General features: G+C 50.3%; 6 protein-coding genes across 8 annotated transcripts in view; 5 read left to right on the top strand and 1 right to left on the bottom strand.

The window, feature by feature from the left end:
• Window positions 1–120: 120 nt before the first annotated feature.
• Window positions 121–2,455, top strand: LOC6903218 (transcription initiation factor TFIID subunit 5-like). Its single transcript, XM_002132883.3, has 4 exons — window positions 121–363; window positions 425–2,204; window positions 2,261–2,305; window positions 2,359–2,455. The coding sequence occupies exons 1-2, from the start codon at window positions 322–324 to the stop codon at window positions 2,192–2,194; spliced, it is 1,812 nt and encodes a 603-aa protein (XP_002132919.2). The 5' UTR covers window positions 121–321; the 3' UTR covers window positions 2,195–2,204; window positions 2,261–2,305; window positions 2,359–2,455.
• A 60-nt stretch (window positions 2,456–2,515) lies between these two features.
• LOC117184205 (uncharacterized) lies at window positions 2,516–3,160 on the top strand. Its single transcript, XM_033380766.1, has one exon. The coding sequence runs from the start codon at window positions 2,656–2,658 to the stop codon at window positions 3,124–3,126; it is 471 nt and encodes a 156-aa protein (XP_033236657.1). The 5' UTR covers window positions 2,516–2,655; the 3' UTR covers window positions 3,127–3,160.
• Window positions 3,078–3,827, top strand: LOC6903216 (uncharacterized). Its single transcript, XM_002132881.3, has one exon. The coding sequence runs from the start codon at window positions 3,194–3,196 to the stop codon at window positions 3,653–3,655; it is 462 nt and encodes a 153-aa protein (XP_002132917.2). The 5' UTR covers window positions 3,078–3,193; the 3' UTR covers window positions 3,656–3,827.
• Window positions 3,688–4,378, top strand: LOC6903215 (male-specific sperm protein Mst84Db). The gene is made up of 2 exons (XM_002132880.3): window positions 3,688–4,181; window positions 4,242–4,378. Exon 1 carries the CDS (start codon window positions 3,970–3,972, stop codon window positions 4,168–4,170), a length of 201 nt encoding a protein of 66 aa, XP_002132916.1. The 5' UTR covers window positions 3,688–3,969; the 3' UTR covers window positions 4,171–4,181; window positions 4,242–4,378.
• A 1,239-nt stretch (window positions 4,379–5,617) lies between these two features.
• The window catches only part of rdo (reduced ocelli), a 47,548-nt gene continuing 28,031 nt past the window's right edge, over window positions 5,618–25,134 (top strand). For all 3 annotated transcript variants that reach the window (XM_015180922.2, XM_033380752.1, XM_033380754.1), the window contains exons 1-2: window positions 5,618–6,388; window positions 18,499–18,567. The gene's annotated coding sequence lies outside the window, so the exon portion shown is untranslated. The remainder of the gene's footprint in view (window positions 6,389–18,498; window positions 18,568–25,134) is intronic.
• Window positions 22,770–23,547, bottom strand: LOC6903213 (uncharacterized). Its single transcript, XM_002132878.3, has 2 exons — window positions 23,400–23,547; window positions 22,770–23,347 (listed from the first exon to the last, which is right to left on the bottom strand). Exon 2 carries the CDS (start codon window positions 23,343–23,345, stop codon window positions 22,782–22,784), a length of 564 nt encoding a protein of 187 aa, XP_002132914.2. The 5' UTR covers window positions 23,346–23,347; window positions 23,400–23,547; the 3' UTR covers window positions 22,770–22,781.

Raw genomic sequence — 25,134 nt, 5'->3', positions numbered from 1 at the left:
CGCAAAATTAGTGTTATCAGTCGAAGAACTGACCAAACGATGTTTGCCAACACGGGCGCCCTGCCAGCTGGCCGCAGAATCTCATGCGCTCACTGCAAGCTTTTCCCATAAGGTGGTCTCTGTTTCTAGCCAAGTCTAATATATTTTCTCTCGTATATTTTTCACTTATGGAGTTATCGAAGCATAATTGACACTGATTTCATTGCCGTGAGTCTGCAGCCCTGGCCCTGCAGAACTTGTAGCTGAGAACCGAAGCACGTGGAAATTGTCGCAAATTGTGTGAAATAATTAATTAAAAGTACGAAATTGATCGATACGAATATGAATAGTGAAAACGAAGTCAACGAAGCGAACGGACACAATGTAAGTACCACGGAAGAACCAAGATATGATGTATAATTCGTATTTTCATTCAATCGTCCAGGGCCTGGGCGGTAAAGCACTCAGGGCAGGCGAAAATACCCCTGGGGATGCCGTGCAGGTGTCTGATGGAATTCATGGGTCTGGAGATGGGCACAAACCGGAGAGATTTAACCCGCAGCTGCCGCAGGATCCCTCTGATGATGACTCTGACGACTCGGAGTCCGGAGAGGACGATCAGAGTACCGACAGCGAAGAAGAGGACAGTGACGACTCCAGCGAGGTAGAGGTTCCGTCCAAAAGCCACTTTGACGACTTCTTCGAAGGCAACGCCCTATTCACGTGCAATGAACTCCTGGAATATCCACTTTTCACGCCGCATTTCATGTACCTGGAGTACCAGCAGACCTTCCTGGAGATCCGGAAGCTGGTCGAGGAGGTGCCCAACGAGTTAAAATACGAGATATCCGCGTTGCTGTACCCTATGCTGGTGCTGGGATACGTGCAAATGGTGGTCGGCGGCGACCACAAGATGGCCAAGCGCTTTCTGGAGGAGAACGAGGACTGCTTGGAGGATATTTACGACCGGAGCATCGCCAAGCTGAGGCGTATCCGCAGGCCCCAACAGGTGCCAGGCAGGGCCCTGGAGCTGCTCTTGCGCCGCGACTTGGTTCGCATTGAAATGCCACAGGCAGCCTCGATCAAGTTCAGCGAGTACAGGGCAAAGTGGCCGCTGGACCAACAGAACGTGTTTATAGGCCACATCGCCATCGACGACCTCGAGACCGCGCCACAGGAGCGTCTCTCCCTGCGTCGTCCCCCACTGGAGGTAATCCGCTGGGCCGACCTGACGCACTCGTCCAGGAGGAGTCTGCACCTGGAGCCGTGCGACCAGCAACTGAGCTCGTGCTTCCTGAGGCCGCCCCTGCTCAACGAGTCGGAGGAGGTTATTTGCGCGGTCCTCTTCAAGGACGGCTGCTGGGTGGCCATTGCCATTGACTACTTCGCGATCCGCCTCGTCGAGGTGAAGCTGACCGAGTCCGTGACGGTGCTGAGCGTCCTCACCGGGCACAGTGGGAAGATCGTCACCGGAGACTTCTCCCCGGACAGACGCTTCCTGGTCACCTGCTCCCAGGACGGCACCATTCGCCTGTGGTGCCTGGTGCTCCAAATGTGCGCGGGGATCTATACGCAGCAGAGCCCCGTCCGCAGCGTCGTGTTCGCGCCGGTGACCGACTACTTTGCCGCTGCCTGCGAGGACGGCCTGGCACGGGTCTGGATTAAGAGCTGCGACGAGCCCATCCTCCGGATCTGCGGCCACCTGGCGGAGCTGGAGGTTTGTCTCTACCACCCGAACTCCCGGTACCTGGCCACCGGCTCAGCCGACCTCACGGTCCGCATGTGGGACGTGGCCAGCAGGGGAGAGCAGGTGCGCCTCTTCTTCGGCCACAAGGCGCCCATTAGCGCGCTGGCCTTCTCCCGGAGCGGCCGCTATTTGATCTCCGGCGGCCTCGACCACATGTTCATCATCTGGGACACGACCGACGAGCGCCCGATCCGGAGCCTGTCCTACCACAGTGCACCGATCAGCACGATCGACATCGCCCTGGACGACAGCCGCCTGGCGGTGGGCTGCCGCGGCACCTACCTGAGCATCTGGCACTTCGAGAACATCCTCAAGCCGCACCAGCACCGTGAACGCATACTGATCCTCTCGCATCCCAACGAAGCCGGACCCATCCTCCAGTCCCGCTTCGTGAGTCTCGGCCTCCTGATCTCCATCTGCGGTCGTCAGCCAAGGACCAGAGCCCCCAAAAACAGAGCCAGGAAGTAGGCTCTTCGAGGTAAGCCCCTGTTTAACATTCCAACAATTCAGAATCACCATACCAGTCGTATACAGTTGCAGGCGACACATTTGGATACGTTGTTCCTTCCCGATTTGCTGGTGAGTCCGATGCAAGATGCTCCGCGATAGAGAACTGATCGACTGATTTGCAGGCCCTTGCCGAGTGTCCAGGATGTGCAATTCGTGCTGCAACAAGTGCCAATTCAATCCGTTCTACATCGGACCCTATCCCCAGTGCGCATGCGGGCCGTGCCCCTACGGGTGCTACTCGGGCTACACGCCGTGCGGCTGGCGCCACTGCTGCTGAGGGGCCAGCACGTTGTGAACACTCAGCAAACGTCAGGAGGCGGGAAGAGAAGGCTAACTATCCAAATTTGTTTTCTGTGCCAATAAAAAAGTAGTCCCACACCCAAATCTGGATCCAAATTCGAGCCTGTGCTTCTCCGGCCATGGCCGCCGCCACGGACCTCCACGAGGCCATTCAGCTGTTCCGCGACATTGCGAGGGAGGTGCAAGAGGTAGTGGCTGTGGGCTCCGCCTACACCAGGGATCACATAGTGCCGGCCATCCGGAGCTGGGTGATTTTCCTGCACCAGTCCTTTGTCATCAGCCACGGGGAGGCGGAGCCAGTGCTGGACATGGATCCCCTGGTGATACCCATGCGCAGCCTCGTCCACATCGTAAACGACTCCTACGCACAGCTGGGCAGCCACCGGGAGGCGGAGGCGGAGGCCCTACTGGATGTGGCACCCATTCTGCTGCCCATGCGCAGCGTCCTGCACATCTTGAGCGACTCCTCTCCGGAGCTGCACGCGGAGCAGCGGACAGTCCTCGACGCGAACGTGGCCGTAAGGGCCACTCGGTGGATCTACGGGCTGGCCAGATTCACATACGATATTATGTCGGTCCTGGCCGGATAACAGAGTACCGTTTGCTTTCGCCGTCACCGCTTCAGGGGGGATTTTGTTGTTTTTCGAGCGCTACACGATGATCTCCGGCACTGATCTGATTCACAAGGCCATTGGGGTGGTGGGTGTGCTGGCCCTGCTGCTGGCCGTCTCCCACTCGACCGCCAGAGTCTCCGTGCACTTGGGCGAAGGTCTGTCCAACATGGTGGAGTCCTGCGCCCGATGCCTGAACAGCCTGACGACCGTCGAAGGCACGCCCGTGCTAGTGGACTGTGAGAACATGGGTCCCACATGCTCCACCATCCGCCGCGTCGGCCATCGGGTGTACAGTGCGGTGGAGCGAATGGTCGAGTCTGGCCGGAGCTGGACGAGGGCGCAGCCCAATCCCGATGACCAGCAGAAGACAAGGCCGAAAGTGAGGGAGAAACCTGCCAGCAAGAAAAAGACCTCCTCGACCCTCCAGGAAAACCCCAACCACAAGGATTCCAGGTGGAGCTCGAAGCAGGCGGGGCACACGGGTGAAAATTTAAGGTTACAGTAAAAGAAGAAGAATTCACAGAAGAGGGCTGTTCCGGAGCTGTCCAGATTTGTTCGTTTCCCTTGCTCGAACATCCCCGACCCGGAGCTCATTCATTTCGTACAACTGTTTCGGTAAACATCTACTTTGTGGAGGCCAAAAATGAGACAATAGAAACAGATTTTCCAAATTCGTAGCCAAGGAAACGCCTCGATATATTTCTTCGGCACAAAAACGAACAAAATTGTCTTCTTAGTTTCCAAATTTCGAACTCGATAAACCAAAGGCCGAGAAAGTCCCTTTCGAAGTCCCCGAGTGCGCGACAGTTGCTGGCCATCATGGTGGTTATCGTCTGCAAGTTCGATCCCTTCTATGTGGGTCCCTGCCCCCCTGGCTGTTGCGCCCCCTGCGGTCCCTGCGGACCCTGCGGACCCTGTGGGCCCTGTGGACCCTGTGGCGGCTGTGGTCCTTGCGGGCCCTGTTGTGGTCCTTGCGGGCCCTGCGGTGGGTGCTGCAGCTCCTGTCCCTGCGGCTGGTGAGAGGATCACTGGTGAGTCCCTGAATGACGGATCCAGTGCACACATTCCAACAGATATCTGTACTCCTGCAGCGCGACTGTACCGCCCTGACGATTAGTGCTGAAGAAATATGTTGCTGTTCGAAATCTAGAGCCTTGGAGGGGTCCACCAAGCACCCAACACCTGCGGTGGCATCCCCAACGTAATAAAATGAATCTGCAACAAAAGATTCGCGTTGACTTTGCTTTGGGGGGCGGGCGATGGGGGGCAGGCTTGCACTGCGAAAGTAGGCTCATGTTGTCGTAGGTAAGGTCTGGCCCCAAACAGCTGTTCGGCGGCCAGCCGGCCCAGTGCGCAGCCGCGCTTCCAACACGAACCCGAGTCGCCGAATCGGAATCAAATCGGAACCAAATCCTAAACATAGAATGTGGAGCATTGTGTCAGGTCAAAGGTTTTGGGGGGCCCAGCTCCCCGGCTCCCCGACTGCCTGCTGCCGGCCTGCTGTTCCACCTGAATCTGATGCCTGATGCTGTTCGGCTTCTATGTTTTGTTTCGGCTTAGCGCGATTTATGGCGCCGTACTGGAGGTGTCCTTGTGTGCGTTATGCTTCCTTGAGGCGTTTTTTGGGGCCCCTGTGTGTTGGCCATTTCACTCTCATTCTGGCAGTGCTCGCGTTGTTTTTCCCGCGGAATTTATTGCGGTAGGTCGGAATTTTCATTGCTTTCCCCCCTCCCCCACCTCAAGGAGCGCGCTCTTTGTGTGCGTGTGGCTTTGTTTCGTGTTTTATGGCCAAAGTTGTGCGGCTTCTTTGAGTTTCAGTTTTTAAGCAAAAACTTTTGTCGGCTGCATTGTCATCCTCGCAAGGTTGCTGCACTTGAGATAAGTTCCTATTTCTTTTCTTTTCTTTTTGGCCAAGCAACAGTTTCCCCTGGATTCTAGCGTCACTTTGGGAATTCAGGAGTCAAGGTGAGGCTCATTCCCATTCAACTCTCGAAATTCCAACCGTCCGGGTCTGACTGTTTCCAAATTTGTTCCGTTCGGGGTCCATTTCGTATGTTTTTCCCCCGCAATAAACCCCGAAATTTGTTTATTTTAGTTTTATTTGCTTGCAGGCCATCTGCACAATGGGTTGCTTATTCAATCCTGGATATATTGGACCGTGTCCTCCCTGCTGTGGCGATAGTTGCGGACCCTGTGGACCCTGCGGTGGCTGTGGACCCTGCGGTGGCTGTGGACCCTGCGGTGGCTGTGGACCCTGTGGACCCTGTGGACCCTGTGGTGGCTGTGGACCCTGTGGACCCTGTGGTCCCTGCGGTGGCTGTGGTCCTTGCGGGCCTTGCTGTGGCCCTTGCGGTGGATGCTGCAGCTCCTGTCCCTGCGGCTGGTGAAATAGCGGATCCCCCAACAGATCTCTGTACTCTGTACCAACAATTTCGAAACTTGTAGCCAAAGAACAATAGAACCAACGGACCACCGTGAAAGCAAAGATCAGAGCCTTTCATTCTGAAAACATGGAATCCCCGAAGTCCGCTTCGGGTCCGTACCCCTTGCAACATGTTGCAAGCTCTGGCTCGAACCTGTTCGACAGACCGCCACTGTTCTCGGCTTCGGGCCTCGTATTTAACAGCCAGCGCGCGTCTCGAGGCGCCTCCAAAGTTCGTTTGTGTCTCGTGTAGCGCGGTTCGTGAAGCAATCCGGTCGCGACTCTCTCTGCTGCCGCATCTGTGGGAAGTTTTAAGCGTGTTTCTGGCGATTGTGATCCGGCAGATAAGCCTTGACTGAACTGGGCCCAATCTTGGCTCTCCAAAGCCGCTGTAATTCCTGCCATTCATCCCGGTTTCGGCCGATCTATCGCCATCTAGTGCCAAAAAATAGGGGAAAAACTGCCGAGTGAACCCCCCCCGAGTGAATCTGGCAACAGAGTCAACAAAAAGTACGCTTCATTTGCTAAATAAACGGAACCAGCTACATTCTCTAGCCCAATATTGCCGCGTGTGCCGTGCAGGACCCCCACCCCCCTCCCCGTGTGTGACTGTGTAACAAATCTCATCTATTGGCAGCCAGACACTGATTTGAATATTCAGACCTCTGTCCCCCCACCACACCCAGACCCCGATACTCCGGTGTTTGTGTGGTCCGTGGGCCCTGGCCCGTGATTTATAGAGGCTCTGCTCGGCAGCAGCCGTGATGTAAAGTGACAATTTTCATAATTTTCGATTTACATGCCGCCGAGCATAAGGTAAGTGCGACGGAAGACTCCACTTCGAATGCGGTGCACATTTTATAGATGGGTTTATCTAAAATTCATTTGGCAGACGATCAGCGATGGGCAGATTGGATTTATTTCAATCGGTACTCACGAGGGCTTGAGCACTGTCCGAACTGCTCGAATGAATATTTTTTAAAATATTTGGCCTTTGTTTAGGTTGAAAATGTTCTAAATTTGGTGGTGGAAAACTTTCCTCTAAGACTTGAGTTGAAAAGTGTTTTTTTTTGTTGAATTAAAATGTAAAAGTTTGTCCGGGACTCAACATTTACAATTACAAACACAATCCATGGTCTTGGTTCCGATTAGAAGTGAAAATATTGAGGATGGAGCCCCACCAGGGTGTGCCAGGGATTCATCAGCAGTGATTCTTGAAGAATTATAAACTGGGAGAGCCCATAAATAAATCCCGAGTCGAGACTGGATATATTTCTGGTATATTCCAATAGTCCTCCTGCTTCTCATCTCCACTCGGTTACCGTACACTTTTCTGTATAAAATCTTGAGCCTTTCAGGGCTTTTGTTTATTTTCCCCTTGAGAAAAACACATGTATCGGCCCCAGCCTTTGTCTCGCGGTTCGGTTACACCTGCTCCAATGTCTGGTCGATCGGAAACCGCAACCACAGGGCGGGGGCATCGGATCGCGACTGCTTCCGCCCTTGGAGGGTTTCCGCAGAACTTCGCCCCGAGAAAGTGTATCGCTTTCGCAGAGGGAATCGCATAAATCATTGGATAATTACAATGACTACTTCAAGGCTAGGACATAAATTAGCGCCGGGCGAATATTACTGCCATAAATATCGCGACATTAGGGACATTTTATTGGCTTCGGACGGCCAAAGATGATATTAATGGGCGCCATAAATATTTAATCTTCGACAACAGGTTTTGACGGCATTAAAATGGAAAATTCGGGGAAAACTCGGGAAAGCTCGGGGGAAAAACATTCAATTCTTGAAATTAGTTGGCTCAAAATATGGAATATGGAAAACTTCCCTCTACCAAGTGCACCTGTGTCTGGGCAATTTTTAATAAAATCATCCGTAAAAGTGGTAAACTTGACAAAGCCATTCGTCATGCTCAAATAACTTGGGTCCCGCTCCGAGGGAGGGGCTCTTTTTTCCTCCCTTTTCTCTGCACATTTGAGTGGTTTTTTCTCTGGTTTCTGCCGGTCAGCCAGCCAGCCAGCCAGCCAGCCAACCAGTTTGGCAACATAATTATGCAGCCAGGCATGCAGCTGGGGACGACACTGGCCGCAAAAAGGGTTAAAAGAACCCTTTCTTTCTTTCCCATAGAGGAGCGTATAAATAAATTTGGGTCACTGGCCAAAGCCAAAGCAAATTGTAATTAAAATATCAAATTTCAATGCAGGCCTACAGCGAATTTCACTCTCCATCTTGATCATTATAATCGCCCACAAAAATTGCATTTATAATTGAACAAAGAGGGGGGCGGGGGGTACCCATTTCGGCTATAACCTTGAACGGGGCGCATCCACAGCCATCATCACCATCATCTGGTCTTCTCTTTTGCATAATTTCATACATAAACTCTCGTTTTTGTGCGCATAATCCGCAGCTTTGATGACAACAAAATAGGTGAAAAAAAGACCAAGGAAAATGAAGAAAAGAGCGGAAAACCGAAATGGAAAGTGTGGCAAAAGGTGCCCCACACACCTCCCCACTCAAATGGGGAGGGAGTGTGGGTGTTAAATGCTCGAAAAATGAAGCGCTGAAAACTTTGGTCGCATTACGCATACGTCCTGTGGTGGCGGTGGCGGTGGCGATGGCGGGGACCAGAGAGGATTATTCCTTGGAGCTCCATATAGTTAATGACATGCAGCTGCTGTTCTACTTGCGGCTTTGGGCCCGACACCTCCAGAGTTTTAAGTCGCTCCCCCCCCACCCGAAAGCCCTATGAATTTTAAGGTAGGACTCGATGAAGGGGGCTTCCGTTCCGGCACATCAGGGACTTGTCTGCAAAGGGATGATGACATCATAAATCAAGCAAACAGTTGGCCCGGGGTCGCAATCAAAATCATTCTGTGGTCCTCAACATTTGTTCTGCTGGTAATTAATCATCGAAAGTAATTGGTTTTGTGTTTTGATTTGACATTTGAAAAATTGCAGCTGCGACAATTCGCTCCCAGTGCTTGCAGCTTTTATTTGCATCTCGTTCGTCTCATTCCGCTTGTTTGCTCTGCCATGCCACAAAATGTTGCAATACAAATGGCAAATGATATTTTTCCCACCGACAAAGGGGCGGAAAAAAAGCTGAAATGGATTTCAATAAAAGCTGCAAAGAGAGCCGCAGATGAATGCAAATTAAATAAAAGCGAACGCATAAATGCGGCTTAAAAAACACGGCCGGACAATATTGGCGAGCAAAGGGGATTAACTGGGAGAGCATTTATGTACACTCGGCGAAGTTAATGTTTTGTTTGCTGTTTGCGCCCATCGATTGACACTCAAATCCGCACTGTAATGCAGTGGCCTCTCGTTCGACTGCGACCTTTGCTGGTTCAACAAATCAATACACAATTTGCCTTCATTTTCATGGCATTAATATCTCTCATCTCTCAGAGATCTGGCTTTAACAGCCAAAAGCCCCAGGTTCCCGCCCAGACAGTCCAAATAAATTAACAAATTAAACTGAGACGCAAAACAAAGTTGAAACGAAAGAAAGAACTTCCTCCGAAATGCAAATAATACCCAAATGAAATTTTTGACAATAAAAATTATTAAAAAAGCGTTAAAGTCTTTAAGAAGAATTATGGGCCAGACATAAACTCAACTTTGTTTGTGTGGGCGCCCCTTCTGTGGGCGGGGGCACCCCCCTGCTGGTCGTGCCACTTCAAAAGGAATAAAATCGGAGGCTGCTGAATACACACACAAATTCGCAGTCGCGCAGTGACTTTGTTTTGTTTGGAAAAAACGTCTGCAAGTGGCTTCCATTTCCCTTCAATAATAAAATTTATGTTATATTTTTCAAGTGGCATCATCGCATCGCATCGCATCGCATGTGTTTGGTTTCAGACTGGAGATGGTGCTTCGAATTTTGTGCTCCAGCGAGCAGAAGAGGGGACTGGGGAGTGCCGAGTGCAACAGTTGGGGGCACCCCTTGTACCCTCTGATAAGCCATGATTAGGATTAGTTTTGGGCACAGAAGGCTCCCATATTCAAGGCAGTCTCCTCCCTGGGTATCTGTCATTCGTTGCCGGCAGACCCGACCGCTTTTTGCCACGTGCCCCATATATAATTTGGTCGTATTTTACTTCTCAATTAAATACCACTTTGCCTGTCATGAATGTCCATATTTGCTGCCGCTTCGACGGCCCATAAATATTTATGCGGGACTTAATCAAAGGAGGTCCAGGCCCAGTCCCCGCCCCGGCCTTAAGCCAGCTTTGGTCTTTCTTCTATTTGCGCTGGAAGAACTCATTTCTGTTTATTTAAACATTAAATGTGCTTACATTTGATTAGCGGAGGCCCGGCAGAGTTTATTTCCATATCAATGTGGCTCCCAGATCCCGCTGAAAAACGTATAAAATTTATGTTTGCATTCATTTGCTGGTTTTTCTCCTTTCGGCCCTGCACTCATTACATTCCCCCTCGGTGGGGCAGGCTGTCTTTTATGTGGCCAGTCGCATTAAAACACATGAAATGCGCAATTAAAACCGAGGACGCAGTCCCTTTGTGAATGGGAACAGGATACAATTTTCTTTTAATTAAATATGTAAGGGCTTTCGCATATTTAAATGCATATCGATGTTTAATTAAAGCCACTTTAAGAGCTGCTTATTATGCACAAAAAGGACGTCCCCATCGATGGGGGGCGGGGGGCCGGACCCTGCCAGAAGCTGCCAGAAACTTATCGTCGTGTGATTCTTTAAAGCAAACAATCTGTGCACTCGAGCTGCTGTTGTGGCAGTTTTCGGTTCTCTCTGTTTTCGGGAATCAGCAATCTGACGGCTGACAACTGCCGCCGAATGCTCGCCAAACGGCAGCCCGTCGTCGCGATGACAAATGGGAGCATTTGCCTTTTGTCTGTCAAGCACCCCATCGATGTGCCAGGGAGTAGCGCCGCTTGGCAATAAAAATAAACTGTCCCAGCCATAGAACCGAACCAAAACAAAGCGACATCGAGGCGGGTCTCGAGGACCGAAGCGTTGGATACCCTTGAACGGGTCCCCCCAATATGCTGCATCGTGTAGGAGCTGCACCTGTTCTCCCAACAGCAATACCCTCTTTCAGGGCATTCAAAGTGCCTGCCCCTCCCCCTGGGCCCCCACACGAAGAGCGTCGAGCGATGAGCAGCGGAGTGTAAAAGTATGGGAATATCTTGGCATATTTATTTATTTGTGCGCCCCGCCAAAAATTGTCAACATGGATCAATGCTGATGGGCGGCCGACCGCCGACCGTCGACTGCCTGCCAAAAGCCGCTGTCGTCACATCCTCTCGGCGGCTGCTTATATAACCATTGCCATATCAACATAAAACACAACGTATTGTATATGGTTGCTTAAAGTATCATATTCCCGCTCTCATAAGTATTCATAATATTCATAATATTATGGCTTGTTTTTGTTGGCTTTACGGGTATCGTTTTGCCGGGATTATCGCCCCAAATCGGCTGACAAAAAACGGGGTGACAAATCGTGTACGAGTCTTTTCCAGCTCATTTGGCGGCTTGTGGCCCTTGTCCGGGTGCCAAGGAGGTTAAATGTTTCGCGAGAATAACAATTGCAGTTATGATTAAGCCATTAGAGGGGAGGGAGGGGCAGGGGCCACTAGGGGGAATCCAATACCCTTTCCAGGCTTTGATTTGTATTAAAACATAGTTCAATATATAGTTTCCTGCCCCTTTGACAAAGGGGGACCCCCAGCTGTTTGCTTTGTCATCGAATCCGCTGCCACTGGACGCCCTGTCGAGGGGGGGTCCGTTATATGGTGCTCTGCAAAGTTAATTACAAACCCAAAGTGTTCGCGCATGAAGCCAGGATCGAAGCGAGTGCATCAAGCATACGCCGTGTGGCCCCAGGGCCGGTCGTGCGGCACTAATTGCGTGACAACCTGCAAACAGACTGGCAATAAAATTTAAAAAATTACCAAACACACAACAGAAATATTACACAACTCAATTTGCTAATTGCCATCAAAATAATGAAGTCTGCTTGTGGCTGTGGGGAGTCCGCTCTACGCTCTTCGCTCTCCGGTCTCCAGTCTGATTGCAACCATCAAGTATCATTCGAGTAATTTAAAGTGCACTCGCCCGGGTCCGAAGAGCACTTCTTGGGGGTGCAGTGCAGCAGCAACGGCGGATGCCCCTGTGACGTTTCTGCAGCAATAAAATCGAGCGAACAACAACCGAGTGCCGAGTGCGGAGTGCGGAGTGCGGATCCACAGACATCTACTGCATGGAGCAGTGCAAAGTTTCCTCCTCACGAGTCAAACAAATAAAAGTTCAGCTTCAGTTCAGCCCCCACTCCGTCCCCGTCCTTGAGGTGTTTGCCCAGCCCCAACTTTGTTTTTTCTCCATGCGTGGTGTGTGTGTGTGTGTGTGTGTGTGTGAGCCCTTGCTCCTTCCAAAGTTTGCAGTTCTTCTACGACTGCAGCATCCTCCATTTATGTCTTGTTAAGAGTTTTATACGCTTCACTCTGTATTTACTTATTTTTTCTTGCTTTTCAACTTTTCCTAAACTGCTTGCTAACTAAGCCCAGAATCGTCCCGGAATCGCCCGGAATCGCCCGGAATCGAGTTGGGGCAAGCCTTTAAGGCCAGGCGGTTAACCCGTTTCATTGCCTGATTAATTTCCACCACAACTAAGGGATTGGTTGGCCTCGGGGCACGTGCTGCGCGGCGGAGTGGGAAGTATCCATCAAATATGAATGGAATCCCTAGAGAGAAGACGCCCACGAGTTAAAGATAGGCCTCCCCTAGCCCCCTTCTTCAGGGGCTATAAAATCCCATGTAAATTGAATGTCAGGCTGTCAGGCCGTCAGCCACTGATGCCGGCTGCTAATTTGATCTGAATTCACGCACTCATTTACTTAAAATATGCGTAATGACAATTTGATTAGGGTAATTTGATGTTGATCTTCAGCGGCGCGTTGTTAAATCCGCAACAAGGACGGGGACAAGAACCAGAACCAGAACCAGCCATGGAGGCCAAGGCGAAGCCGTGCCGGGATGCCTTCCATCTGCCGTCTTCCAGGGACATGTAATCATTTCGGGGGGTAATTCGGCTATGGCTGTTCGGGATTAATATGCAGCCACAATAACAGCAGGGCCGGGGCAAATTACTGCAATAAATTAGAGGCTGGCTGGTGGGAAAATGTTTCCCTGCGCGACAAAAAGTTAACCGAAAGTTTTCCACGACTTATGAAGAATCTCCTTGGACCCCCCGAAATGTTGCACGTTTAATGGCGAAAACTCTTTTTGCACTTTGAATAATTGCACGTTCGGTCGGGTGGCCGGGGATAAATGTCCTGCGGCCACGTGTCGGAACGTGACTCCGGGAGCCCACGCTGGGCCTCCGTCTGGCGGCCTAATTTTCATTAGGGCCACATTTTTCATTCCATCCAACAAGTTATTCAATTTCGGATTTCGTCTCGGCTTCAATTCGGCAACAATGATTATTCTTCGGGGTCTTTGGCTGGGCAAATGAAACGACTCAGAGAATGCCCTGTAGTACCTCCCCTTTGGTGGGGGCTGATCCCCCGTCTCGGACCCGGAGAGGGCCCGGGAAGGAGGCCCCCAGCAGCCGCAAACAAAACGAAGAAGGAGACGTCAGAAAACTCTGACGAAAATATACAATACAGCAGCAGTACATATGTACTTTATATATATATAAAAGTGTGCTACAAATGGCGAACTGGAAATACAATTTGAGGCAAGTGTAGCGAAAATATTGTGGTAAATACTTTAAATTTAATGTAAGTGGAAAGTGCCAGTGGAAAGTGGAAAGTGCGCCTCTGGTTCTCTGCAAAGAGAGAGAGAGGGAGAGAGGGAGGGAGGGAGAGGGAGAAGCATGCACAGCGCACAGAGAGAACAAGTGTTTGGGCAATATTTTCATAATTAATGGAACGTGCACTGAGTGCCCGACTCGGAGGACGACTCCGAGGACGACTTTGAGTCCGAGTCCGAGTCCGAGTCCATCAAGGAAATAATTACAATTTGAGGTGCCGCATGCCAACATTGCGGTAAATACAATTAAATATAAATAAAGGTCGGGCCAGGCCGGCGGCTTTCGGGGCATGTGTGAAACGGATTGCGGTTTATCGAACGTCAGGCATCAGCCTCAGCCTCAGCCTCAGCCATACAGCAATTTCTTTGCGGCCTGCCACCAAGGCTACAATCAGCTTTGAAGTGCAATTGCCTAGAAAAGGATTTGCAATATATATTTGAATAGGAAATAGCAAGTTTGTTTGCCGAATAAATGTATCCAATGAATGGCAAGTAATCAGCTTTAAAGGGCAAGACTCGTCTGAGGGTTTTTTGGGTAATTTTCGATGCTGTTGGGGCTCCACTTTCGCCTGCAGGAAGTTCCGCTTAACCTCCGCCAATCTTCAAGCAATTACAATACTCGCAGCGAAGGATGAAAATTTCATAATTACCTTAAACGGCCAGCGGCATTAAAAAAAGGAAGCCCAGCCACAAAGCGGGCTCCTCGCCAGCCTCCAGCTTCCGCCTCCGCCTCCACCCCCCGCCCACGCACAGCGGAAAACACAAGAATCTCCACGGGAACCGCAAGGACGAGGCTGCTTATCTATGTGCATAAGTTATGAGGGTCCGGGGCTGGGGCCGGTGCCGGGGCCAGGAGCTGCTCACCGTTAAAACGTGTTCGGTGTCACGTTGGACACGGCTCCCCCTGCCACTCCTCGTTCCGGGGGGGTGGGGTGGGGGCTCAAGCAAGCACTCGGTACATTTAAAATAGCTGAATAAAATGTTAACATGCTAAAGGGAATACATTAACACATATTCACAATTAAGGACAGCAAGACGAGGGCTCCATGCACTCACAGGCCCCCCCCCCCCACCACCCCTCACCGACTGACAGAGGGATAGACACTTCCAGGACGGTCCCAGGAGCATATAAAATGAAACAACAGAGAGAATCGGAGTCCGTTTGCCGGCTTGCTTAATGCACAGTCGAACCGAGAGCCAAGTGACCGCAATACGAGCCCCCGCAGCAGGCGGACTGGACCGCAAAACCTTTATGGCCCCCCCAGTATGAGGGGGGGCGGGGGCGTAGCAAGTGCAGCAGGGACATCCTTGGCTTGGCTTATGCTAGAAACTTCCCAGCATCGGCCTCGAGCTCGAGCTCTTGGCTCTTAATTCCAGGCAACCTCTTTACGCATTGTTAATTTTTTATGGCCAAAACGAAAATTTGCACTCAAGATTTATGTGCCAGTGGACAAAGTGCTCCACTGCCAAACGCCGAAGCAACAAAATTGGAACTAGAGCCGGACGGAGAGTCACAAAAGGTAGAGCCAGTCCTCGGCCCACTCTCTCTCTCTCTCTATCCAATTTCCTATATGCCAACTATTTTCAGTAGCTAAATCATTCCTGATTTGTTGGCCCTTGGCATCGTATTTGAATTTAATTTTTTAGAAATGTTTGGTCGCCACAATCACCGCAAAAGTTCCGAATTAGGGGAGCAGCAGTTGGCAGGGCTTGCCAGCAACCGAATTCAATTAATACCAGAAGCCAGCAAAATCAAAGATCTCCTCCGTGCGGTGGCCACATGTCAGGGACCCGACTGCCTCCATGGTCTCCATGGCCCATCGATCAGGCCGCACAGTGGGTCCACCGCAGAAGTTTGTTTACCGGCCAGGAAGGCCGCAATATTTATGTGCATCGGACGGGGCATTCATTTCATTTGGCCAGCACTTGCTAATGGCACTCTGGCCCAAAAGGCGCCGAGAGGCTTTCGGGAGGAAGAACCTCCTTTGAAAGACTTTAAAGCGGGATCCAATCAATTTCTGTTTAAGGCTTCGGCTGTCATAACTCTACAGCGAATACGAGTATTGATGGATGGCCAGGGGGGCTGCCAGCAGCCCTGCCGTGTGTCTGGCAGACCTTTTCAATTAGTAATTTTAATTATGCCGCCCAATGTTGCCTTTTGTTTGACTGTTTGTTTGCGGAAATTGAGCGCAGCATTCGGGCCTGGCCAACTTCTATTTGGGTCACACACACACACACTGATACAGAGAGGGACAAACAAATCGGTTGTCCCGATTGTAATACTCCAAACAATGTCCTGCCCGGACGTTCGATTGAATGTCGCCCATTAGCATTTGATTTGCATATCGGCATATTTGCATGGCGGGGTATCAAATGCAATATTTAATTTACATTAAGCCTCCGCAGCCGTTTAACTGGGCCCGAAATGGCCGCCTTAATTGGCCATTCATCGGTGGAACTGGGAAACAATGGGAGACAAGGACGACATTGAATCGAAAACATGGCTGATGCATTATAAATATGCTTTCAGGGAACGGCTGTTAAATATTCTCCGGGAGATGGTTTCCTAATGGCTTTTCCGTCTCCCGAGAGCAGCTAAGTGGGGGCTTTCGGGTTCTCGGATTTGTTTGCGACTCCTCCGATCGATTGCACATTTCGATTCGGGCTAATAACGCCTACGAGGCACTCGGAAAACTCGACTTTATTTTCATCTGCTGCCCGAGACCGCACGACACTCGTTTCGGCAACATATTTGCACAAAATCCATTTCAATTTCCAGCCATTAGTGTCGCCGTTTAAAAGTGGCAGCAAAAAGTTTTGTTTTCACGCTTTGGCATTAAAAGAAAACAGTTGGCCCAGAAATTCGAGCCGAACACAAAAAAAAGTGGCAGCAAAGTTTTGCAGTTTTGTCTGCAGTGCCCCCACAGCCCCCCCTGCCCCAGTGGGGCTCCCTCCTGCGTGGCCATTTTTCAACTTTTGCTGTTTTTCGGTTTTTCGGTTCTCCTTTTGTTTGTTTGTTTGGCGGCGAAAAAATTAAATGAAAATAACAGCAGTAATGAAATAGAAATAAGCGTACACTGACTCGTCTGCCAATCGAACGGGGGCCACAAAACTTTGCCCATCATCGAGGCACATGTGGCATGGAGGCTCGGGGGCTGGAGGCTCGGGGCTCGGGGCTTGGGGCCTCTCGGGGTCTATGAAAGATATTCTTGATCAACTGAAAGTGAAACTTTATGCAGCGCTGACAAACTTTTTAACTGCTCGACAATTAGTCATAAAAGTATGCTCGCCCAGCAGAGAGTGTCCTTTGTCGTTTGTCCTTTGGCTGAGGCCGGGATAAGAGGGATTTGCAATTTGTTGATGTAATCCCAGAGTCGAGCATCCCTTGGGGACTTTGCTTTTAAGATTTTTCGAAACAAAAATCTCTAATCTGCTGAGAGTTTTCGCCACACACTGCAGCAGTTTTTGACTTTGCATTCCGCCTAATCCCCCTGCGGACTCTGCACCACGCAATGCTCTTTAATTTAATTAAAAATATCTCTTTTTCGTTTGGCTTCGTGTTTTCCAAAAAGTTTCCACTCTTTGCCAAAGCAAAAAAATATGACTAACGACGGGGCAGACACGCCTACACCTCGGAGCTCTCCCTCTCTCCCTCTCTCTCTCTGGGCCAGCATCAGCATCAGGACTCGACTGGATCCAGGAGTGTGGCAGTCATCCACGTGCCGGCAGTGCCTTTGTTGCTGCTGTTACCACAGTGGGTCATATGGGTCAAGTGGTGGGTCAAGTGAGGACTGGGAGCCCTAGCTGGGAATAGAACACGGGCTGGGGTTGGAGCTGGGGCTGGTTGGGGCTGGGTGGGAGGTTCGTTGCGGTCTCTCTTGTCGTGGCACGGGTTAAGTGGTTTTTAATGAAAGTTAGCATCCGGTTTAATGCAACTTGTTGTTGCTAATAGGCTTAGGGGCGGCGGGAGGGGCGGACCAGACCCATCAAACAGCCGCAGCGAACTTTGACCCAGACAAAACTAAAACTTGGCTTAAAACCGGCATTAGTCGAGGCTTTAAGGACATTCCTCATTAATTGTTTTGGCTTTCGAGGCTGGCCACTGGCCACTGTATGAGCGAATAAATTTATTAAATTTATTGCATCCCCGATTTATGATCAAAGGACCTTCCCTCCTGCCGCGTCCCTTGCTCTCCACATTTCATATTTTTGTTTCGGTCCGCCACTGTTTGTGTATCTTTTCCCCTTTGTTTCGTTCTGTGGCGCACTTTTTGCGGCACTTTTTCAGTTGATTTCCGGAGCCCCATGCTTCCTGATCGGAATCCTGTATTTCCTGTACGTCCATTACGAATTTTAAATGCAATTCTGCTTTGTTGTTCTCCGCCTTTTTATATACAAAAATATTATGGCAGGGAAAGGGCTTTGAAGTTGGGCAAAAATGATTTGCCTGAGGGCTTGCTTAGGGGGTTTTTATTTTTTAGATATTTATTTCCACGGAAATGGTTTCACTCAATGAAGGATAGTTCACGGAACCATTATTCTACTTATTTTAAGCTAATTTTGTGGCCACATGGGGGGCTAAGGGCTAAGGGGACTATCTCCCAGATCCCATGCCATGCTGGCATTTTCCTCAATGAGAAGCTACAGCCTATAATCCCAACGACCCTCCCGCCTCTCTGGAAATACTCTAAATTAATTTATTTAGCCAAACATTTAATAAACCTAAACAGATTTACATCTGCAGCATTTGTCTCCCTTAGCCGCCAGCCGCCTGCTGGCTCTGGATAGTCCGGGGAAATTCCCCAATGATTTGGGGGCCTGCCTGGCATGCCTGGGCGCTCGGTGATTTTAATTAACATTTCTGATTCTGCGGCTTGCCAGAGCAGGGCTCCACCTCGGTCCGTGGCATGGCTTTATTAGCACACACCTGTGCAGGCCCCATGTGGCATGTCTCTGGGGCGGGCTCTAATTGAATTGCTACTTGCTTAATTAAGTACAGAGATAACCTTGTTGCTGATTAAGATTTTGTCAACATTTAATTCATTTAATTCGGCTTGATTAATGCACTTTAATCTCCATATATTGTATCTCCCTCTCTCTCTTCCTGAATTGCAGACGGACAGAGCCCATTTCTGATTCAGAGTTCAACGAGTTGAAGGTTCAACAAACGCCAAGCGAGAGAGGGTAAGTTGTGGCATTTGCTTTCGCAGAGATTGTTTTGACAGCAATCCCGGAGTTCTCCGGCAGTCGCCGCCGCTGCTTTGACAGCTGCATTCAGTCAACTATCCATCTATCTATCCATCTATCTATCTATCTATCTATCTATCTTGTGCTTTTATCAATCATTTCTTACGTTCTCTTATTTAAAGAAAATATTTTCTATACATTTCCAAATCTATTGACCCACAAAATGTTGCCGGAGCCGAGGCTCTTGGCAACTTGTTCAACAATATGCTGAAGACCATGGCTCAAAGGCGAAACCCGATAGCCGGCGAAAGAATGGCCGCAATGCGAAATGAAATCCAATACCAAAGCACAAAATGACTGCCAGCTAGAGCTCCAGTTCGGATGCGGAAACGTATTCTTCGTTTGTGTGTGTGTGGGTGTGTGGCAAGGACTTCAGGGGGGGCGGAGTGTGGGGGCGTGTGTGTTCGACATCCTTAATCAAACATATGAGAAATCAAATTATGAGCCAGCACACACACACACACATGAAATGGAGGGACATATGCACTTAAGGGGCTGCAGAATATTGGAACAGAATAGAGGATTACCTCTCTTTTTTGGGGCCTGAAGAATGGAGAGTCTTTTCCAGTGAGACTGAGGCCCTTAGAAGCCTGATATACCCCCTATACCGTCTGGGGTATCAGTCAGCAGTGCAGGCAGGCCGCCCACACAGTCTTGGCCTGGCTCTGGCACTGGTAGCCGGCTGCCTAACTGATGAAGTTGATAATGATAAAGAGGTCAGATAAGATACGCCTGGGAAATGCCTTCAAATGAAAGGCTGAGACATGGCACAAGGAGCCAAGAAGGAGAAGGCGAAGGCAAAGCAGAAGAAGGAAGGAAGAAGCAACATAAATTATGAAAAGAAATTTTCATGCATGTGCATAAGGAAACGAGTCAGCGTCGTATCCTTGGCACTGCTATCAGCCTCCTCGTCGTCGTCGTCGTCGTCGTCTCTCGTAATTAATTTGATTTCATTCATTCCAGTCAGGGAAATGCGAAAGCGAACAAAACAGCGAAAGTTAAATTAATTGAAAGAGCACAAACACTCCGGAAAGGCAAGGCATTCCGCTACTGTCTACCGCCTACCGCCTACTGCACAATCATAATTTCCAGCAAGTTGAGGGCTTAAAGAGGCGCCGCTCTAGCTGGATGTTCGCCTCCATTGAGCCAACAACAGCTACAGCTACAGCTCCAGATTACCCGAAACAAAAGTCCTGCCATCTCCGTTGTCCTCTGTCCGTTGTCCTCTGTCTTCTGTTCTTTCCCTCCACAGCCCGGGCGTGTCGACATTGGTAATAAAGCGCTCACTTGCATTTGGCCAGGACGGTGTGAGGGGGAGGGCGAGTGCGAGTGTGCGTCTGAGAGCCCCGTTTACGTATGCATACGAGTGTGTCTGTGTGTGTGTGTGTGTGCCCGAATGAGGTTAAGAGCTTAATGAGTGCTGACAAGGCAACCTGTAGTTGACATATGACATTTTTATGTGCCCCGAAGCCTTCGCAACAAGGGTTTCCTATTAATACACATCTCTGGGCCCGGAGCCCAGCCACCCCTCCCCTCCCCACCGCCCCAGGCCCTAGGTAAATGCTAAGGTTTCGACTTAATTAGTGCCATGAGTTAGCCCCGTCTTTATGATAGTTGTTCGAGAAGCCAGCCAGCCAGCCAGCGAGCGGGAGAGAGAAATGTGGCACAATTTTGGGTCTCGTATTTTGGGGGGTGCTCCGGAGATAATCATTGGGCACAGATATTTATGTGCCACTCGAAGCCTGTGAAATGTGTTGATTAGCTGATACACAAATCGAATGAAACTTTGCGTGGGAGAAGGGTTTAAGGAGGAGCAAACACCTCCCTCCCTCACAAACCAAAGTTCCTCCATATCTGTGGCTGTATCCTCCCTCGTGGATATCCCGCTCCCTGAAGGCAGCTCCTCGTTTGCTTTAATAGATTTTACCTTTATTTACCTTTGATGGCCACCCACTCCCGCTTGGCAATTAGTCGCAACAAGTCAACAAGTTATGTAGTTGACGTTGCAACGTTGCAGCGTGGCTGGCGGCCAGAACAACATGTAAATACACCTACCAGCGGCAGCTCTCGTCTGTAGCTCCCGCCTGCCATGGCCACGATGAGTGACCACTGGACCATTTTGTAGTCAGCCACGTTGTTGTTTGGCATTGTTGACCACTCGTGGCGATTGTTTATCTGGCTCTCACTCTGATGTTGCTGTGGCTGTCGCTGCTGTTGATATTGCAAGCTGATGACATTAATTGTTACGTTTTCCCTTTTGCTACCATTGTAGTTAGTATCCGCACTGGTGCTGGTGCTGGTGCACTCGAAGCTGCTGCTGTGACGATTATTTACCCCGTTGTGCATTTAACGCCTGGCTGGATGCAAGTTTTAGCTTACCATTTCGGTGGACACAGTGGAGTCCCTCTCCTTGCCCCTCTCCTCTCCGCCGAGCCACTGGCATATCAATTTCGCTAACACGCTCTTGATTTATTAGCCCGAGTTGGCAGCCCGCAAACCCGCAGCCCGCATTAGTTTTAACGACTGAGGGGGGCGGCAGGGGCGGGCAGAGAGCCCTGCTCTGTTAGACAGTTTTAATTAAATTTTAATTAATTATTCATTATGCAGTCGTTGGCCTCCTGTTCGGAGTGCTGCCAAAAATGTATAACCAAAAGTGTGTTGCATATTTTACAACAGACTCCGGGGGCCACAAGGCCGAGACCTGCTGGGTCTGCGGGGTCTGCTGGGTGTAGGGGATACATCTTGAGGTGCTGAAGGAGGTAGAGCGCCTCCTGAGGCCCTTTGGGAAGGTGAGAAACGAATATGAAGGTCTTCCTGCATAAGCAGAAACCTTTAAAGTCAAAGAATCTTCAAAAATTATCCATTTTTCATGGATAAAAAGTGAATCAAGGACTCGGCACTCTTTTCGGACCATCACCCACCTGAAAAGGCCTGAGTTGTGACAAATTTCCCACCCGAAAAGGCAAGATATGCGACTGTACCCCTAGAAAAGAGTGTGCGATGGGAGATTTATATCTGTTCAAGTCCGTATGTATTCCCCGGCCTTAGATGATCTTCTTTTTACTCCGTTGAATGCCTCTTTGGGACCACATTAATTACGTTGAACAATTGCGATGAGCAGTGTCCACTAATTGAGTGCCAAATGTTGGGGTTCACAGGTCAATTGCACGCACTGCACATCGCCCCAAACTTGAGCAAATCATTTGACAGACAAGCGGCAGCAACTACAGCTACAACCAGTGGAAGGGGGGGGAGGGGTGAACAACGTGCGTGCAACATCAACAAGTTCATTAAAAAAGTTAGCACAAAAGCAAAGGCAGAGGCAGCAAAAAGCGCTCGACTGGAGCGAGGCGGAGGCCCAACCCCCCGGCAAATGTGACGCTTCACTAGAACTTTGCAGAATTCGCTTTTTTTTCCGCCCCCCTCCACCCCACACATGCCCCCTCTTGGCTCTATTCTATCTGTAGTTTTACACACCTAAGAGGGGGGGAAAGCGGAAGCGATGCTCATTTGTGTGCGACCACAAAATGGGGGCTAAATGGAGGCTATGGCGGCGGTCAGGGGAAGAGTAAATGCTGGTGATTAACTTAAGGACACAGCAAAGGGACGGAACGAAAGCGAGAACAATCAGGTAAAAGGCTACCCTGGACAGACGGGATACCCTGGGGAAGGCTTGACGGGGTTACACAGGGAATAGGGACCCTCGTGGTGGAGAAGGAGGCTGTGGCTGTGAAAAGGAGAATCAATTGCCAGCTGATTCCCCACAGGTGCCTGTACAGGTCATCCTCGAGGCCCAGCCAGGGTCCAAGACCAAGAAGGCCCTGACCACGACTGCCTAAGACCTCAAGGAGGTACCCTATGCCTGAGAATGAGCAAATGCTTGATGCGGTTACTGATCCATGGGATATCTGTGCTTCTGTAGACCTACATATCATCAAAAACTGTATTCACCGAAGCTTCATGGCTTCAAAGCTCCCTCAGAGTCCCTGAGATCGCCCTACACTCGGTTCAAGTGGAAGCTGGAGCTCCACCGTCCACCCAAGAATCCTAATGGGGGTTCGAATAGCCCCACTGGTCGAAAACTGTGATCGAATAAAATACAAGAGTTTTCTTTCAAGCCCAGAGAGGCTGCTAAACCGAGCATTTCCAGGCTAGTGCTCCCGTCCAGAGCCTTGGCACTGGCACTGGCATTTATTCTTAGAACTCTGCAAGATCGCCTTAATTTTAGTTGTCCGAACTTTGGGTTTGTCGAAACTGTCGAGCAGCTCCTTGAACGACTCCAGCAACATGCCACAACTGCGGAAGAGGGCCTTGTGCAGCCTGTACTCCTCGTGGGTGGCCTGCGCGACGATCGTCGTCCAGTAGAACAGCCCTAAGCCCACGGTGATGGCCTCCAGTTCCACGTAACGATTGCCGTCTCTCCCAGCGGCGAGGCGCAGGAAGATGTCGATGGTGCCCTCGAGCTTGATCCAGAACAACGCCACGGGTATCTCGGCGATGAGGTAGACGCAGATGGTCTCCAGCATAGTCCTGAACAGCTTGGCCTTGCGGAACCACTTCTTGGGCAGTATGTCGTTGCCGTACAGCAGGTCCATCATGGCCAGAAAGAACACGAGGCTGCCCCAGTAAGCCCGGTCCTCGTAGACCTTAACGGGCGAGAAGTCCGCCGTGAAGTGCATGTAGCAGGCGAACAGAATGGGTGTTATGTTGGTCATAACTACAGGGGGGCTACACTATAGATTGTTAGGGGAGATCTAATGGGTACTCACCTCGTCTGATTAGACTTTTGTGCTGAAGGGAACTGCAAGAAATCTTTCAACACTCGAATTGTGTGATTTTTTTGGGTCTTCAATTTCAACTCTTGAATTTATTTGAAGCAAATACGAAATGTGATGTTTCTGTCAATGAAATGGGGTTCAAAGTTTTAGTAAAATGGAGGTGATAGGGTTACAGATAGGGTTGCTTCCCTTTGGAGTAAGCTCCTGTGATTTTTAAAGGTCTAAAGTTTGACTTCCTTCAACTAAATCCAGCAAAAGGAAGCATCCCCAGTCCCTCACCCTCTCTGTGCTATCTGCTTCAATGGCCCTCTGAGGGTGTCAGTCGAAACCGGAAATGACGTTGCAATTGAATCGTGAGCTGTACAAGGGTGCACAGATGTGCAGTGGAAGCGATTCCCATAGGGGTGTCCGTGTTCCGCAGATACTTACTCGTGCCCCCTCATTCGCATCCGCATTTCGTTGCAGGTTAATGGCGCCAGCGAAGTGTGTCGGCGGGACCGTCAAAAGTTCGGGCCAGGCACATGCATTGTTAACCAGAGACCAGCAGCCTGCAAAGTGGGCCAGCACTGGCACTTTTCTTTGGCCGGAAGTTTGCGGTGGGAAATTTCATTTATGCTGACACTTGACTTGCCCATCGCCCGCCTTTCCCCCCGGGGGTAGTATTGTTTTTTGCGCTCTCCCCTCTGGACGGGGGGGGGGGGGCTTAATTTGCTGCAAATAAATAATGGAAACAGACGTTGCCGGTTGCCGGCTGCCGCTTCGATTTGGCCTTGGCGGAAGTGGCCCTGGTGTCCAATGAAGTTTGTATTATGTTCGAGTTGTGCACTTTTTCCATTTCCTCCTTCGGGGCCGAGAACATTAGAGCGGAAACGTGTTGACTGGGCAGCAGCAAGCCGGAGGAGGAGGAGCAGCGCACAAGTCGCAGGATGTTGCCAGGGCACGGATCTGAGGGCCAATAGATGGCCGGGGATGGCTTTTGTTGCTGGGCTCCTCCTCTTCCTCCTCCCTTGATTTGGACATTGACTGGCTTTGCTTGGCTTGGCTCTGCTCTGCTTGGCTCCTCTGCCCTTGTTAAAGAGACAATTTAATTGTTTTGTAATTGCCAAGACTTTTTCCGCGAGCTCTGATTTATGCGCTGTGGCGTTGGGGTCAAGCAGAAGGTTGAGTGACGGGCGGGAGGTCAGCCCAGCAATCGCTGGCCAAAGGCCACAGCAGCTCATCAAAACTGCAGGCCTTTCTGCAATATTGATGGGGAATTTGCAGAGCGATAGACGGATTAAAAGCGACTGTTCGGAATATTTAAATCCCCACTGGAATCGGAGGCGAGCACATTAAATATTTAGCAGGTGTCTATTTCGGCCCGGGCTGCACTCTAATTAATGTCGAAACGTGTGCAACAGGCCATAAATCCGAATCGAAAAATAGGTTAATGTGTTCTCCGGCCTTGCCCCCAGGGGGAGGCAGGCCCTTGGCTGGCCATAAATCTCCGCCTGCGGCTCTGCAAGTGCAACATTTATCTAGAGAACTTTTAGGCGCAACACGAGCTGCTCTTCGAGTGGATGTACACACGCGTGGCACGTGGATCTGCAGCAACTTCGCCAAAGGATTGCAGTGCGTGTAATTGCCTGCCAACCCGCTCTCTGGGCCCCACAAAAGTTTCCTCTGTGCGCTCCACAAATAAAGTTAGTCAAACTGATTAACTCTCGGCTCGGCTCGGCTTGGGCTC

This window comes from Drosophila pseudoobscura, chromosome 4, assembly GCF_009870125.1.
Source record: "Drosophila pseudoobscura strain MV-25-SWS-2005 chromosome 4, UCI_Dpse_MV25, whole genome shotgun sequence".
NCBI classification, from domain to species: domain Eukaryota; kingdom Metazoa; phylum Arthropoda; class Insecta; order Diptera; family Drosophilidae; genus Drosophila; species Drosophila pseudoobscura.
This window is presented reverse-complemented; position numbering and strand designations above follow the sequence as displayed.

Coding starts and splice junctions, on each gene's coding strand:
- LOC6903218 (XM_002132883.3), top strand. CDS start 322: ATGAATAGTGAAAACGAAGTCAACGAAGCGAACGGACACAAT. Junction 364..424: donor ACGAAGCGAACGGACACAAT/GTAAGTACCACG, acceptor TCAATCGTCCAG/GGCCTGGGCGGTAAAGCACT.
- LOC117184205 (XM_033380766.1), top strand. CDS start 2,656: ATGGCCGCCGCCACGGACCTCCACGAGGCCATTCAGCTGTTCCGCGAC.
- LOC6903216 (XM_002132881.3), top strand. CDS start 3,194: ATGATCTCCGGCACTGATCTGATTCACAAGGCCATTGGGGTGGTGGGT.
- LOC6903215 (XM_002132880.3), top strand. CDS start 3,970: ATGGTGGTTATCGTCTGCAAGTTCGATCCCTTCTATGTGGGTCCCTGC.
- LOC6903213 (XM_002132878.3), bottom strand. CDS start 23,345: ATGACCAACATAACACCCATTCTGTTCGCCTGCTACATGCACTTCACG.